This window comes from Ipomoea triloba, chromosome 8, assembly GCF_003576645.1.
Source record: "Ipomoea triloba cultivar NCNSP0323 chromosome 8, ASM357664v1".
In the NCBI taxonomy this organism is placed as follows: domain Eukaryota; kingdom Viridiplantae; phylum Streptophyta; class Magnoliopsida; order Solanales; family Convolvulaceae; genus Ipomoea; species Ipomoea triloba.
The window spans coordinates 270782-285968 of NC_044923.1; the positions used below are offsets into that span (position 1 = coordinate 270782).

The 15187-nt window shown below is 36.2% G+C and overlaps 3 protein-coding genes and 1 long non-coding RNA gene across 8 annotated transcripts in view; 2 read left to right on the forward strand and 2 right to left on the reverse strand.

The window, feature by feature from the left end:
- Positions 1–2812: 2812 nt before the first annotated feature.
- LOC116027530 (remorin 1.4-like) lies at positions 2813–3965 on the forward strand. Its single transcript, XM_031269233.1, has 5 exons — positions 2813–2906; positions 3088–3123; positions 3208–3295; positions 3373–3454; positions 3672–3965. The coding sequence occupies exons 1-5, from the start codon at positions 2813–2815 to the stop codon at positions 3870–3872; spliced, it is 501 nt and encodes a 166-aa protein (XP_031125093.1). The 3' UTR covers positions 3873–3965.
- On the reverse strand, positions 3598–7419 carry LOC116027664 (DEAD-box ATP-dependent RNA helicase 8-like). 2 transcript variants are annotated; one of them, XR_004099988.1, is made up of 11 exons: positions 7023–7419; positions 6783–6843; positions 6464–6698; positions 5946–6184; positions 5343–5594; positions 5079–5259; positions 4901–4989; positions 4709–4782; positions 4488–4595; positions 4122–4231; positions 3598–3810 (listed from the first exon to the last, which is right to left on the reverse strand). XR_004099988.1 is itself a non-coding variant. In XM_031269374.1 (10 exons), exons 1-9 carry the CDS (start codon positions 7304–7306, stop codon positions 4517–4519), a joined length of 1494 nt encoding a protein of 497 aa, XP_031125234.1. In that variant the 5' UTR covers positions 7307–7419; the 3' UTR covers positions 3933–4231; positions 4488–4516. The 2 variants fall into 2 exon arrangements, 1 of the variants encoding a protein (XP_031125234.1); XM_031269374.1 differs by lacking the exon at positions 3598–3810 and having other exon boundaries at positions 3933–4231.
- A 1592-nt stretch (positions 7420–9011) lies between these two features.
- Positions 9012–15187, forward strand: part of LOC116026663 — a 7686-nt gene continuing 1510 nt past the window's right edge. The window contains exons 1-7 of one of the 4 annotated variants that reach the window (XM_031268017.1): positions 9012–9315; positions 9665–10771; positions 12291–12444; positions 12976–13016; positions 14029–14073; positions 14158–14312; positions 14536–14815. In XM_031268017.1, coding sequence (XP_031123877.1) covers positions 10502–10771; positions 12291–12444; positions 12976–13016; positions 14029–14073; positions 14158–14202 — 555 coding nt within the window. In that variant the 5' untranslated portion in view covers positions 9012–9315; positions 9665–10501 and the 3' untranslated portion in view covers positions 14203–14312; positions 14536–14815. Of the gene's footprint in view, positions 9316–9664; positions 10772–12290; positions 12445–12975; positions 13088–14028; positions 14077–14157; positions 14313–14535; positions 14816–15187 lie in introns of those variants that run through there. The other 3 variants (XR_004099870.1, XR_004099871.1, XM_031268016.1) reach the window with 3 other exon arrangements.
- LOC116026665 lies at positions 11656–12160 on the reverse strand. Its single transcript, XR_004099872.1, has 2 exons — positions 12009–12160; positions 11656–11687 (listed from the first exon to the last, which is right to left on the reverse strand). It is a non-coding gene; the product is annotated as an uncharacterized LOC116026665 (long non-coding RNA).

Genomic DNA, 15187 nt, shown 5'->3' on the forward strand with positions numbered 1-15187 from the left:
ATATATAATGTTATGTTAACGTCCACCTTGAATTCTCAACTTCTCATAATTAAGAGACATAAAACTTGTAATAGATAGTACAACAACTACTACTAATTTATGAATGTAACTGAATGCATGTATGTATATACCAAATCCAATTAATAATGCAATGGCAGTTAAGTTGCATGTTCAGGTGGGCTATGCCTATGCAGTGTTTATGTGTAACCTCCCTCCCTCCTCATTCATTGTCACTCCTTGAAGCAATGAAGTAGCAGCTGGCATGCACAAACATTTTTTTAATAAAAAAAAAATCAGAGGTAAACTATATTAAAAAGACCTTGTGTGACGAGCTCAACCAAGATGATGTTGACAAGAATCGAACTCGTAACTTTCTAGTACAAGAATTATGTTTCATCCACTCAGCCACCCCTTTCTAATTCTTGTGTTTTCAATCCTCCGGAAGTGGTAAAAAAAACTAAGGTATGTTTTAGTTTAAAACATTTGATCTGGCCACTTGAAAATACAGAAAAGTCATGATAGCTATTTCAATTCTAACCATCCAATCCAAAGTGGTCGAAAATACTAGTCATTACCAAAGTAGAAATCGATTCATGTCAAAATCATAAACCAATAAATTGGGCTCTTAATTAGTTAATGGTTTAGTATCAAAGAAGAACCGTCAATCAATTATCATATAATGTGAATGTGTTACTTATAGTACAAGACAGCATTGGGTTTGGGGAAGGGCCTTCTTCTCCAACAAGAGAGATTTGACCCTTTGAAATGATCTGATGGTCCCCAGCCTTCATCTCTCTTGTGACAAATACCTTTTAATCCAGTATATATATGCATCTTAATTTAATACACCCATCAGTATATTAAAAAGATGGACCAAAGTTAGATATTTTACTTGAGTACTAATTTGACCGACATGAGTTTCTAACGTTTTGATAAAAAGAAAATGAAAGAATTGAAAGGTAACCATTTTTTTTTATTTGCATATTACATTACTATCCACAAGAAAATGAAAGAATTGAAAGGTAACCATTTTTTTTATTTGCATATTACATTACTATCCACATCTAGCAACTTAAGATTAATTCAATAAAGTTTTGATCAAACCTCATTCGGGAACAACTCTCCTAAAAGTGTTGCTACATACATATGAATTCGGTCCATTAATCGTGTGCTTAAGAATGGAAGGGTTTCCACTTTTAATTAAACACTTAACAGATGGATAGATGATGGTGAGGTGTTCCTATGGAGGGCTGTCACTTGCATGCACCAAATCTTACTAATAATGACAAATACTACTAATCTTGAAAATGGCTGGAAATTAGAAAAAGAAAAGGAGAAACAGAAGACTATAGCTATTCCCCCACTTAAGAAACATCCAAACAATCCTTAATTTCCACTAAATATAACAAATTAGAAAGACAAAATCACACAGTACACACAGCATAACATACATAATCATAAGATATATAATGCAGTCCAATCAGTAATACGATGTATTGTATGCATTAAGACAATGATTCCCAATTAGCTGTCCGGATAATTAGGTGATTCAATCCACTTTTGCTCACGAGGGGATGATTGCTTTAATGTTTCGAATAAGTACTGTTAACTACTTTTTTTCTTTTATCTTTTTGTGTCACATGATGGCCACGCCATTATCGAATTGAAATGCCATTAAAGTGCAGTGTGATTATGTGACTTGTAGAAGAGGATACCAAAAGAAGATGAAAGGTAAGATTGGCACGCCGTGATTAAACAGATAAAAGTGAAACCCATAAATTAATATAATAATGGTCAAGGAAAAGTGCTTACTGTACTCTCAAAATAAAAAGCAGTAGATGATGATGAAAATGTATGTACGTATAGTACACGCACAACATTGAAGAAGCCATTGGGAGTTGAAAAATTAAATTGGGTAAGATAATATCGATGAATTAATATATGAATGTCTTCCATAGCTACTGCATGCATTAAAACCCTAATAAAAGATATGCATGCAGCGTGACCAGATCGATTATATTGCTCATAATAATAGCTACACAGTACAGTACACTGGTACAGCACAAGACAGTAAACCTCACTAGTCAAGATGGGATCGGACAATATCAGCTAAGATAATCACACTGTTAACTTGGTAACCACAAGGTTATAAATTCAATTCCCAGAGGAAGCCGGCTATTAGTCTTTTTGGTTAGAGCCTGTCAGCTATAGATTTATCTCGTGCATACCCTCAAATAGTGATAGATGAGTCACTCGGACAAAAAAAATATATTAAAACATAAGGGCTATGTCTATATTTTGTCGGCCCAAGTTCTCTTCTGCTTGTGTAATTCAAAGAGGGCCATCCAGTTTCAATTTCTGGGAGCCTAAGTATTCATAATCTGTCATAATAAAGGACGGATGATGTCCATTGGAATATTTTCTTAATGCTAAAGAATTGATGAGAAAATCAAATGATGTTGATTCAAATGGAAGGTTATTAGACGGAATTGAAGGATTAATTCTTTGGCTTTTATCTTCAAAATCAACAATAAAAAGAAAAGTTACTTAAATAACTTGTCTTTTCTTTTTATTTCATGATGATTATAGCTCATTGCCATTGTTGTCTCTATGGAAACTCTATCAATTTTAATTCATCCCATAATGACACAATCACACAAAACAAAGTAAGCACTAATAACTAATATAGTTTCCTATGTTGTTCCCCGGCCTTTTAATTTACTATATACTCTTTTCTTGTTTTCTTGAAGATCTACTGGCCTGCCTCTGCAACCATATTCCTGTAGAAAGGTTTGTATTGATATACATAAACATGGGAGAAGAGGAAAATCCTCCAGCCCATCATTCACCTGAGAAGAAGAATGAGAGAGCTCTATCCCTTGTGCCACTTTCTCCTGCCTCACAAAGTATATATTTTCTCTCTTCTTTTCATCTCTATATTTTCTTGGGGTAAAACAAATAAATAATTAAATACATCTGTCTTCTTTTCTACATTTGAAGGGAAAAGAACAAGGAAATCAGAATTTTGTTTTCATTTTTAGCCTTATCTTTTATGGTTTGAAATTTTAACTGTCTCAATCTTAATAGGTGAGACAGATGGTGCAGGGAGTGCCAAGGACAGAGGTGATTTATTAGTTTGTTAATAACTTTTGGGCAGCCTTCATTATCTTGATTTTGTTTTTAATTTTACTCTAATAATAATACTAGATGATGCTCTGGCTAGAGTGGAATTGGAGAAAAGATTGGCTTTGATCAAAGCATGGGAAGAGAATGAAAAAACTGTAGCTGACAACAAGTTAGTATGATTTTTCCTTGTTTTCTTTGGTACCTTTGACTTGTCTCTCTAATATATAGGAGGGCATACCCACTCAGGGCACAAAAAAAGCTGACTGCAATTGGATCATGGGAGAACATTAACAAGGCGACTATGGATGCTCAACTAAGGCAGATTGAGGTAAATTGTTAATATAAACTTTGGAATATTTTGGATGCTCAACTAAGGCAGATTGAGGTAAATTGTTAATATAAACTTTGGAATATTTTAAGGTGTCGATTAACACTGGTGTCTTTGCTCGGGCTGTGTTGGTACAGTTAAGGAATTATTGTGTTTGATTTTCTTCTCCTTAGTGTAACATCTATGTGCTTACGTACCTTTAACACAATGCAAGCAGGAAAATATTGAGAAGAGGAAGGCTGAACATAGAGCAAAAATGAAGAACAAAGTAGCTGAAATTCACAAGGTGGCAGATGAGAAGAGGGCAGTAGTTGAAGCGCAACGAAAGGAAGAGATCCTCAAGGCTGAGGACATGGCTGCAAAATTCAGATCAAGCGGTTACACTCCCAAGAGGTTTTTGGGGTGGTTTGGCTGCTAATTCTTTTGTGGGGAGCTTAGGGCAGGGAGAATAGCTCATCATGTATATTATACCAATCAATAATATAAGCATATATATATATATTTCAATAATCACATAAATAAATTGGGATCTCAACTTCAATTCTTAACAGACTGAAAAAGGTTACAAAAGCTAGGCAGGGGAGAAGAAGACCATATATAATATTTAATTGTTCATTCTATCTACTCAAGTACTTACTGCTCATAAATGTAACAAGTCACTACTCACCCAGGCATCAACATTAGCATCATATCCCTGCTACAAATTAAGCTGCAGCCTCCAATATATCTTGATCCAGGGAGTAAGTAGCCATTGCCTTCAATAAGTGCAGAAATTGCCTACAAGTAAAACAAGGTGAAGTACTGTCAAGTCGTCAACTTGATGAGAAGATTTACAACTCCATCCCCACCCCGATCCATATCCATCCATGAGAAATCATGGGAATAGGAGGAGAGAAATCCACCTCTCGGTACTAAAACCACAGTGAATTATCATCATAAACTCTATTATAGCTTGAGCATCATCAAGCAGCTTGCATTTCATTTAGCCAGTGGCAGCGGTGCAAGAAATATACCAGATGCCTCTCTCACTTACACATAGTTGGTTTTACTTTAGTTGGCTTATTACTGACAGTAAATAGCTTGATCTATTTGGGGCGGAATTGGTTTAATTTCAGTCCCAAGTTCTTGCTCAATTTTATACCTGTCCATACGAGAAGTATGAAAAAGGAATGATTAGCACATTATTAGTCTTAGGACTGCCAGTATATATGATGCTATCATCTAAAACATATTAACAATATACTTAATACATACAAATTGAAACGGTCTTCATAGGTGATCAAATTTACAGCCAATCCAAGATGCCCAAATCTTCCTGAACGGCCCACCTGATCATAAAAAGTCAATGGTCAAATGGAAAAGAAAGTCTGTCTGTCCTTGAAAGTGAATTAAAAATCACTTATATAATAGTAAACTACAAATCCTGCAAGGATGAATTTAATATACCCTGTGCAGATAAGTTTCTGAGTTCTTAGGAAAGTCAAAATTAATCACAACATTGACAGCTTGAATGTCTATTCCTCTAGTGAATAAATCTGCAAATAAAAAATAGCTTTGAGATTCAAGTATCACCTATGCAACTAGGCACATATTTCCATATAGAGAAGCACAAGAAAAGGCATACCAGTACAAACAAGATTCCTGCAGGAACCATTGCGGAAGTCATGAAAGACTTTGTTCCGATGATCTTGCAGCATCTTTGCATGGATATAGAAGCAGGAATAGCCAATCTCAGTGATTTTCTTTGCAAGCAGTTCCACTCGGTTCACAGAGTTGCAAAAAATAATTGATTGGTTGATTTGCAGCTGCAGAGGGGAATATGCTATGCATAAGAGTATGAGACCCACAAAAATGGATTGAGAGGTCATATGTGGGGTAAAGATCGAACCTTAGAGAAAAGGGTATTGAGGCAGTGGACCTTCTGCCGCTCTTCTACAAAGGCATAAAATTGTGTTATACCTTTGAGTGTAAGTTCATCCATTAGATTAATAATATAAGGCTTTTGCAGATATCTGTCTTTGAAATCCTTGATAGTCACTGGAAATGTAGCTGAAAACATCAAAATTTGTCGATGTTGAGGTAGGAACATAATTAGTTGCTCCACGGAAGGTTGAAACTCAGGGGACAAAAGTTTATCAGCCTGAAAGACAAATTCATTCCGGTTAACTTGACTGGGAGAAAAGATAGGCCTACCTAGCAACATATTCAACTTGGACATTCCTAAATCTTAGACAGTTTATTATAGAGAAGAGTCAATTGCATTCAATAAACCAATGTTTTTTGAAACAGAGAAGTAAACTGCAACCTCTGATCATTGTAATATTCTATTTATGCAAGATCCATTATACTGATTGTTTTCTGTTGACATTTTAGTCTGACAAACAAGCTAAAACTAGGGGGGAAGGAGATAGAAACGCATGTTATCTAAACATTATATGCCCATTTTTGGAAGAACTAACCAGAACATAAAATAATTTGCTTCCTGGAATACCTCATCCATAGCAATCATTGCACAGTCCTTCAAAATGCAGACACCCCTTTTGGCAAGATCGAGTATTCTTCCAGGAGTTCCAACAAGTAAATGGACAGGTTGATACAAACGCATGATATCATCTTTCAAATTTGTTCCTCCTGTACTGACCATTACCTGTATCTTCAAGTGCTTGCCTAATTCCTTACAAACTTGAGATGTCTGAAGTGCCAACTCTCTTGTTGGGACAAGTATAACAACTGCATTATCAAACATTAAAAATAGGATTAGAATGTCAAACGTATGGCTGTACGGGTGTAAACACGAGTGCAAGAGATTAAATATGAAGAAAACTCAAATCTTATACGTTGCATGCACTATCAAGTCATGAATTAACTTTATTAAGGAAAGACTCAAACTTTTAAAGCACCATTGCAATCAAAGAGCAAAACGTTTAACGGGGAAACAGAAGGGCTCAAATCCCCCTATTACATCATTGAAAGTTAGTTACTTGTAGAAAAAAAATTAGAATGACATGCCTTGAATGACATTGTTGTCTGGATCAATTTTTTCCAGTGCAGGAATACAGAAAGCAGCTGTTTTGCCAGTTCCATTTTTAGCTCTAGCAAGAATATCACTGCCAGTAAGTGCAATAGGTATACTCTCCTCCTGGATGGGAGAAGGCCTTTCAAATCCCTTCTCATAAATCCCCATGAGTAGCTCACGCTTCAAAAAGTAATCTTCAAACTCATTTCCTTTGGTTGCAGTCACATCCTGAAATAAAACCAGAGATGCTAATTATGTCACCTATGTCAAAAAGAAATGGCCTGTAAATATTATGTTCATATTTCAACAAACCTCAGTCCTATACCGAGTGTCAGGCGGTGGAATATTTAGGCGAGCCTTCCAAACATTAGAGCTGAGTTAACCAAGATAAATGGGTAAGAAACTGAGAATCAAATCAAAATCACAGTTTAATAATAGTTAAGACCCTTTAAACCACAAATAAAAATTATAGATAACCAACTAATTAGTCGCTATGACGATTGGAGTTATTATTAAACAATAGAAAGATGGGAGCAATTAGCGAAAATGTACCTTGAATCAATCCCGCCGGACTGGATATTTTTCCGAACCTCATTGTAACTTGACTCCGGCGGAGCTGCACTAGCGTTCCGCCGCAACCATTGCTGCTGTTGTTGGTGCGGCTCATTCTGCAAGCTCCGCTTATCATACTGCTGAGGCTGAGAATGAGGGTTCCTACCCTGACGGTAACCGCCGCGGGAATTATGGTTGGATTGAAAGCCACCCCCGCCGTAACCGTCGCCTCCTCCGCCTCGACCGTTCCCAGTCCCCGGCGAATACCTCCCTCGCGCGTTCATCGAGCACAATTCTCTCTAAATGCTTCCCGCGATCCAAACACAATGCACAGATTGTACCGGCACTCTCAGTTTACGCCGATCATTGAAATTTAAGGACTGAAATATAATTTTTGAAATGAAATGTGGTGATTTTTTTAGAACTGTGATAATGCGAGGCTCTAAATTGGAAAAATCAAATAAAACTTACAACGGCATGGTACAAAATTTAATTATTAAATTTACACTCAACCAAAAGTAAAAACATTCATAGAAGGAATCAATTTTTTTTAGGTGGTGTTGGTGTATATAAACTCTATATAACCCCACCATATATAAATTATTGGACTCATGTTAAAAACGATTGATGATTTAAACAAGAGAGTAAAGATAATGAATAAGGGGTTATTTGGCAAATAGTTGTTAGTGAATTTGTCTAGATAGCATTAACAGATTGTAGAAAAATGTTTGGTAATTAATTGTTAGTTGATAGCTGATTACATTCAAAATGACATATATAATATATTTGCTCAAAAAGCTTATTGAACAATCTGTTTGATCATATTTTTGAATTTTTGCATTTTGAAACAATAAGTTATTACAAAAAACTGATTAACCAAACACTAAGTTGTTTAACTAAGTCAAACAGGTAACAGTAGTCAAACAAGCAAAAAAATATAATTTAATTGTTACAAAACAATTAACACACATACGCATGTCTTTAAAAAATAAAAAATAAAAATACACATACGTATGTTGTATGTGCATAGACAACTTTCCATCGTATTTGGTGTTTGTTAACAGGATCAAGTAATTTTAACGGGAATATAAAGTAATTTTAACGGCTTCCACAAATCTCAAAGATAGTAAGGCTAGGTTAGTCGGGATCAAAACTTTATAGTTTTTCGCACGCCGCACGTCGTAATCACTTGCGTCGGTGTCGTTATCCTCTACTCGCCGCTCGCCGCACGCCGTCCAGCCACTGCCGGTCTCTTCTCCGCTCGTTGCGCTGCGCTGCTCTCCTTCGTCGTCCAACGCCGCAGCCCGTCACCATCCAAATCTAACACCTCCAGCCCCGTCGCCGTCCAATCTCCGCCATCCATCCTCCCCAGCCAACAAAACAGCCCCGCACAACCGCCTCCTCGCCATTCGCTGCAGTAGCCGCCGGTCTCCAGCCCCCTCACCGCAAGGTTTTTGGTAATATGTTTTTAAAACCGACGTCAAACAATTATTTATATTTATAATTTTTTAAAAACGGATACGGCGTCGGTTTTCCTACAAAACCGACGTTAAATAATATTTTAAAAAAATACGAAAACCATACGACGTTGGTTCGTTCAGGAACCGACGTCGTATTTATATTTTAAAATATTAAAAAATGTAAATAAATATATACGACGTCGGTTCCTGGACGAACCAACGTCATATATATTTTATTTTTTTAAAATATAAATACGACGTCGGTTCTTCAAAAGAACCGACGTCGTATTGTATATTTAAAAAAAAAAAAAAGAAATAAAATATATACGACGTCGGTTCGTGAAGAACCATGTCGTATTTATATTTTATGTTTTTTAAATGAATTCATATCTGCTTTTTTATTTATAAAAAAATAAAATCCAACGGCGTCGGTTAAAGCAACAACCGACGCCGTAGATTTTTAATAAAACCTACCATACTCAAGAAAATTTCAGATCTGCGTTTTCTTCTTCTATCCCTCTTCGTTCTTCTTCTTCAAATAAACCACTGCCCGCCACCGCACCTCCAACGCACTTCGCCACCGCCCGCATAGCCACCGCGCATCGCCACCACCCGCACAGCCACCGCGCTTAGCCACAGCCCGCACAGCCACCGCGCTTAGCCACAGCCCGCACAGCCACCGCGCTTCGCCACCGCCCGCCCAGCCGGCTTCGTCCCCGCCCACTGCCACCGCCCGCTCGCCCAGCCACCGCCTGCCCGGCCAGCCACCGCCTGATCGGCCAGCCGCCGCCCAGCCACCGCACACCGCGACACCGCCGGCCAACCCTCCGCCGGTAATTTTGTATTTATTTCGAATTTCGAATTATTGTTTAATACATTATGAATTTTAAGAAATTATTATATATTTTAGGAATTATAATGCATTTTAGGGCTTATAAATTAATAATTTCGAATTTTAAGAAATTATTATATATTGGTGTTTTCTTGAATCCAGTCTGCACTTTGTTTACTCTCCTTTGAGTACTTTAGGGTGTTTTAGTGCTTTGCACCTTTAGTATAGTATGATTTGATGAGTTAGTATTTGTACCCTTTGATTATATGGTCACTTTCGGGCCATTTGTACAGAACTATGTTTTGGTGTATATACATGGGCATTTTTTTTTTTTTGTTATGATAAAATAGAAGAGGAGAGGAGAAGACATTTAGGCTGGCAGTGTGGACTCCAGGGAGGTCAGATTGTGACTGAGGAGGAAACAGAGCAGCAACAGGAACACACAGCAGCACAACAATGATACCAAAAGTGGTTGAGCTGGTTTTGTTTTCTTGTGATCATTAATGTTGGAGAGAATAGTTGTATATAATGCTCAACTGTGATGTGTTTTGATTTTGGGAAGGGGGGCTATTGCATACAGGGGTTCTTTTTGCATACATCCTTAGTCTCCCTAACCCATTTATTGATCTTATGAGTGTCTCACATGTTTTGGTATAGCATACACATTGAGGTGGGAGTACTCTTGAGTAGATGATAATGAAATATGCTGAATTGATGTTGTGAGGCTGGATGGTGGATGAAAAGTTGAAAATGAAGAAAAATTGAAAAGAAAAAAAGGGATTGGAATGGGACTTGTTTGGTGTATGGAGAGCCATTGCTTAGCATTTGAGTTGCAAGGCCTACCCCGGTAAAAACACAGATATATGTGCGGGGATGGTTGACTTGAGTGTTAAGGGTGGTTGGGAGGGAGCCATTGCTTGGTCTCACTGGTCTTAAGCCTCCGGTGGCAAAATGCGGAGCTCCGTACACTTGGAGGTGATTGGTGGGATCAAGGGTGGGGTTGGTGAGATCTATTGCTTGGCATGAGTTTCATAAAGGTTCTTGGGGGGAAAATACAGAGCTTTGTACCCCGGGGATTGAGACTTGTGTCAAGGGTAGAGGGTTGTTGGTTATAGCTATTCGGGTATCGGTCCCACCCTCTTGTGTGGGACTAAAAACATGATGATTGATAGTTTTGAGTTTGATAGATGATTAGGGAGAATAGGATTTATGCATTTAGAACTCTTTGTGGTTGTACAGAACTATGTTTTGGTGTATATACATGCGCAGTTTTTTTTTTTTTTTGTTATGATAAAATAGAAGAGGAGAGGAGAAGACATTTAGGCTCGCACAGCCGCCTCCTCGCCATTCGCTGCAGTAGCCGCGGGTCTCCAGCCGCCTCGCCGCAAGGTTTCCGGTCTCCCGTCGTCGCCGCAAGGGTTCCGGTCTCCAGTTGTCGCCGCTCGCCGCTGCCACCGGTATGTATGTATATATTATTTAAGGGACAATTAATTCATATATCTTATTTTTAATAAGAAACATAAGATATGCTTCGCTCTGAAGATTCTGCAATACACTATGAAGCGGTCAGAAATTTGGTTTCTTTTGAATTTGAAGTTATTGTATGCATCTTCTGCCTATTTAGATAATTTTTACCATTTTTTGGGTACCTGCTAGGACTAATTATATTGGTGTTATGTTAAGAAAGAAGTTCTTGCTACTGGAGCTTTGCAACCTATTGTTGGATTACTTATGTCTGATTAGTTTATGCATTTTGAGGTTACAGTTTAGGATTTAATGCTTCCACTGCAGCATTGGTTTTGGTTTTGATCTTTCGCAATTACATGTGCAAATTCCTCTCTATTTTATTGCAGGCTTTTATTTTGTCACTTGGTATTCAATTGTGAGTTTTTATTAGCTCTATTCATGAAGCCTCTTTCACTGATTTGATGAGTAGTATTATATTGTGTGCAATGTATTTACAGACTGCAAAGCATGTAATTATGGCAGGCTTATGTTCTTTTTCCTTTCAAGATCTGACTGTAAAGCCTAAAGAAAATACTTATGCCTATTTGATGATATGTCAAGATTATCCTAGAATTCTAAGGGCAGCTAAGTTAATATACTGCTGTAATTTGTAGTCATTAAAAGTTTAAAACACACACATACTCACATGTTATAGCAACCAAATAATGGAATCTAAATAATGTGTTCTGTTTTAATTTTTGCTTCTCACACTTTAGAGTTGTGAATACTTGTTTTTTTTTTTTTATCAAACATACCATCCTGTTTCAAAAAAAAAAATCAAGCATACCATCCTCTTGAACCTGCAAACCCCCTTTTACCTAATTACCTGCAATTCTTTCATTTTCACCAAAGTATTCAGACCTGAACCTGCAATCTCAAAATAAATTTTCAGCAGCCATCTCAAAAATAAAGAAATAAATAAACAATTTAAATTAATTTACCTTATGCAAGGACAACCAAATCAAGAATTGCATCAATAATTACAACATATTACCAGAAATTAAATTAGAATTAATTTACTTAAACAATTAAAATTAATTTACCTTATGCAAAGACTCCAAAGGGTATTAAATTATTAATGATTAAATTAACAGCACTTTGCAGCTTCCTCCCTTATGGATAATGTATAAGGCAGCATAAATTACATGCACTGACAACAGAACCTTAAAATCACTATAGAAAACTCACCAGCCTCTCTTGCTCTGATGATCGGCCAGTGAAGCAGCTTTTCTTTATTCTCTTGATGGCAACATCTATTCCTCTCCATTTGCCATGATAGACAGTGCCAAATGTTCCATAACCCAATTTCCTTCAACTCTTCAAGGTCTTCATTTTTTATGATCTGTAATGGCAAACCGCAAACTAGAAAAGGTTATCTAAGAAAGGGAAGAAAATCATAGGGCCCATCAATGTTTATTATCATTNCCCTTTCTTAGATAACCTTTTCTAGTTTGCGGTTTGCCATTACAGATCATAAAAAATGAAGACCTTGAAGAGTTGAAGGAAATTGGGTTATGGAACATTTGGCACTGTCTATCATGGCAAATGGAGAGGAATAGATGTTGCCATCAAGAGAATAAAGAAAAGCTGCTTCACTGGCCGATCATCAGAGCAAGAGAGGCTGGTGAGTTTTCTATAGTGATTTTAAGGTTCTGTTGTCAGTGCATGTAATTTATGCTGCCTTATACATTATCCATAAGGGAGGAAGCTGCAAAGTGCTGTTAATTTAATCATTAATAATTTAATACCCTTTGGAGTCTTTGCATAAGGTAAATTAATTTTAATTGTTTAAGGTAAATTAATTCTAATTTAATTTCTGGTAATATGTTGTAAATTATTGATGCAATTCTTGATTTGGTTGTCCTTGCATAAGGTAAATTAATTTTAATTGTTTAAGGTAAATTAATTCTAATTTAATTTCTGGTAATATGTTGTAAATTATTGATGCAATTCTTGATTTGGTTGTCCTTGCATAAGGTAAATTAATTTTAATTGTTTAAGGTAAATTAATTCTAATTTAATTTCTGGTAATATGTTGTAAATTATTGATGCAATTCTTGATTTGGTTGTCCTTGCATAAGGTAAATTAATTTAAATTGTTTATTTATTTCTTTATTTTTGAGATGGCTGCTGAAAATTTATTTTGAGATTGCAGGTTCAGGTCTGAATACTTTGGTGAAAATGAAAGAATTGCAGGTAATTAGGTAAAAGGGGGTTTGCAGGTTCAAGAGGATGGTATGCTTGATTTTTTTTTTTGAAACAGGATGGTATGTTTGATTCTTTCCCTTTTTTAGAATTATAGAAATTCATGATCTGTAATGGATTAGCCTTTTAATATTGTAGAAGGACAATTATCTTCACATGCTTGTATGATCTTTAGCCTTTTCTTGTTTGGAATAAGTGAGAATTATTTATTGTTGTTATTGTGAGGCATGTTCACACCTCAGAAAAAGAAAGAAAACAGAAAGAGCATAAAGAAAGAGGGCAGATGTGCATTTGTGCAAAGATATGCGCACATGATTGTTATGAATTATGTACATATTTGTTAATTTGTGAAACAAGTCTAAATGAGAGTTAGAGGAATAGGAAAAAACTATGACATTAACTATTCAGCATTCTTTGTTGGAAGACAATTGATAAACTGTGAACTCTGGCCTACATATGGTCTTAATGAATATTATATACATGTGTTATGAACGTAAACAAACATTTACTTTGACTGCTATGAAAACTGTTGTGATGAACATTGCTTTATATTGCTTTAAAGTGCTTTTGTTTGCATTTAAACTGCTTACAAAATTAAAGTCTCATATTTGCTATTTTTCAGTAGTTATTAGAGCAGAACTTGGCTTGATTTAAAACAATGAAGTCTGCTCTCAGTTCTGACAAATCCAAAAGAATTTGACAAAGTCTGGCTTTTCTAGTAGTTAGTAGTAGTTATGTTCGGGTATGCGTTACCATATTTGAACTTTCTTTTTCAGTAGTTCTTATTCTAGCATCTCATGCCTGCATTCAGTCTTTTCCAAAGATTGATATGCAAAGTATGCTAGAAAATTTTCTTGCCCTGAATTGGATTATGTATCTACTCCCAGATTAGGAATGAATGCCTGTATCTGTAAAATGTTCTGTATGTGTGTCTACTATCCTCTGCTACTTTAGATCACCTGTGTTATTTGAACTGACTCCAATGTATTTTCACAATTTGCAGTGCACTCGAGCTCTTTCTTGTGAAGAGGAAAATCAAGAGTCCTTCCTGGGAGCTCTTTCTTGTGAAGAGGAAAATCAAGAGTCCTTCCTGGTTATCAATTTTTTTGAAGAGGAAAATCAAGAGTCCTTCCTGGTTATCAATTTTTTCCTAGCTGTCCAACCCCTCAACGTGTGAGGCCTCAAAGACAATATTCCAGAGATTCTTCCAGTGGTTGTTGCAGCAATAAATGTGAAGAACAATTGTATTCTGCATCTGCATCTGTTATCTGTTGTCACAAGGCCAAGGTACAATCTATTTAACTTGTTATTTGCTTCTTCTGATTATGATGAATCAAACTAGCTACATAATTCTTGTTTTTCCCACTTATAATTTATGTTTGCATAGTAGTGCTAGTACATAGGTCATAACCACTGCAAGAATTAAGCTGAATTTTGCTAAAGGCAACTGAATGCATTCACCTTATCTCTTTCATATTGATGCTCCAACTTTAACCTCTAAATTAATAAGGTTGGGGATGCTTTCTCATTTTACTGCTGTGCGGAAGCTTGAGCGAAGCATATTTCCAATGGGATTTACCAAGGAAGCAACAGATAGAAATACAACAGCTGGAACTAATATTATTAGTTTTGAAAGCAGGCAAGTTCAGCTTACAGATAGAATTATTTTCAATTGACAAGCTTTTATATCTTTGCTTACATATTCTTTCGATCTAGTCTTTCCTGCTGTTGTAATTTAAGTTCTTGATTATGGATTCTCTTTGAAATACCAGTGAAAGAGCTTTGTTGAACTGTTTGATGGTTGATTATACTGGTATGAAACAAATTAATGTTGAATATTGATAATATTGTTGAAATGTACAGGGCAACATTGGTAGTTTCATCAAATAAATATTTTTTTTTTAAAAGCAAGACAATCTGCGTCAGAAATATGTTGTCCATTATTGATGCAATTCTTGATTTGGTTGTCCTTGCATAAGGTAAATTAATTTAAATTGTTTATTTATTTCTTTATTTTTGAGATGGCTGCTGAAAATTTGTTTTGAGATTGCAGGTTCAAGTCTGAATACTTAGGTGAAAATGAAAGAATTGCAGGTGAATCCAGGTTGTGACAATATGCAGCATGTGTTTGGACTGGGAGAAACAACAAGGCATGTGTGGTG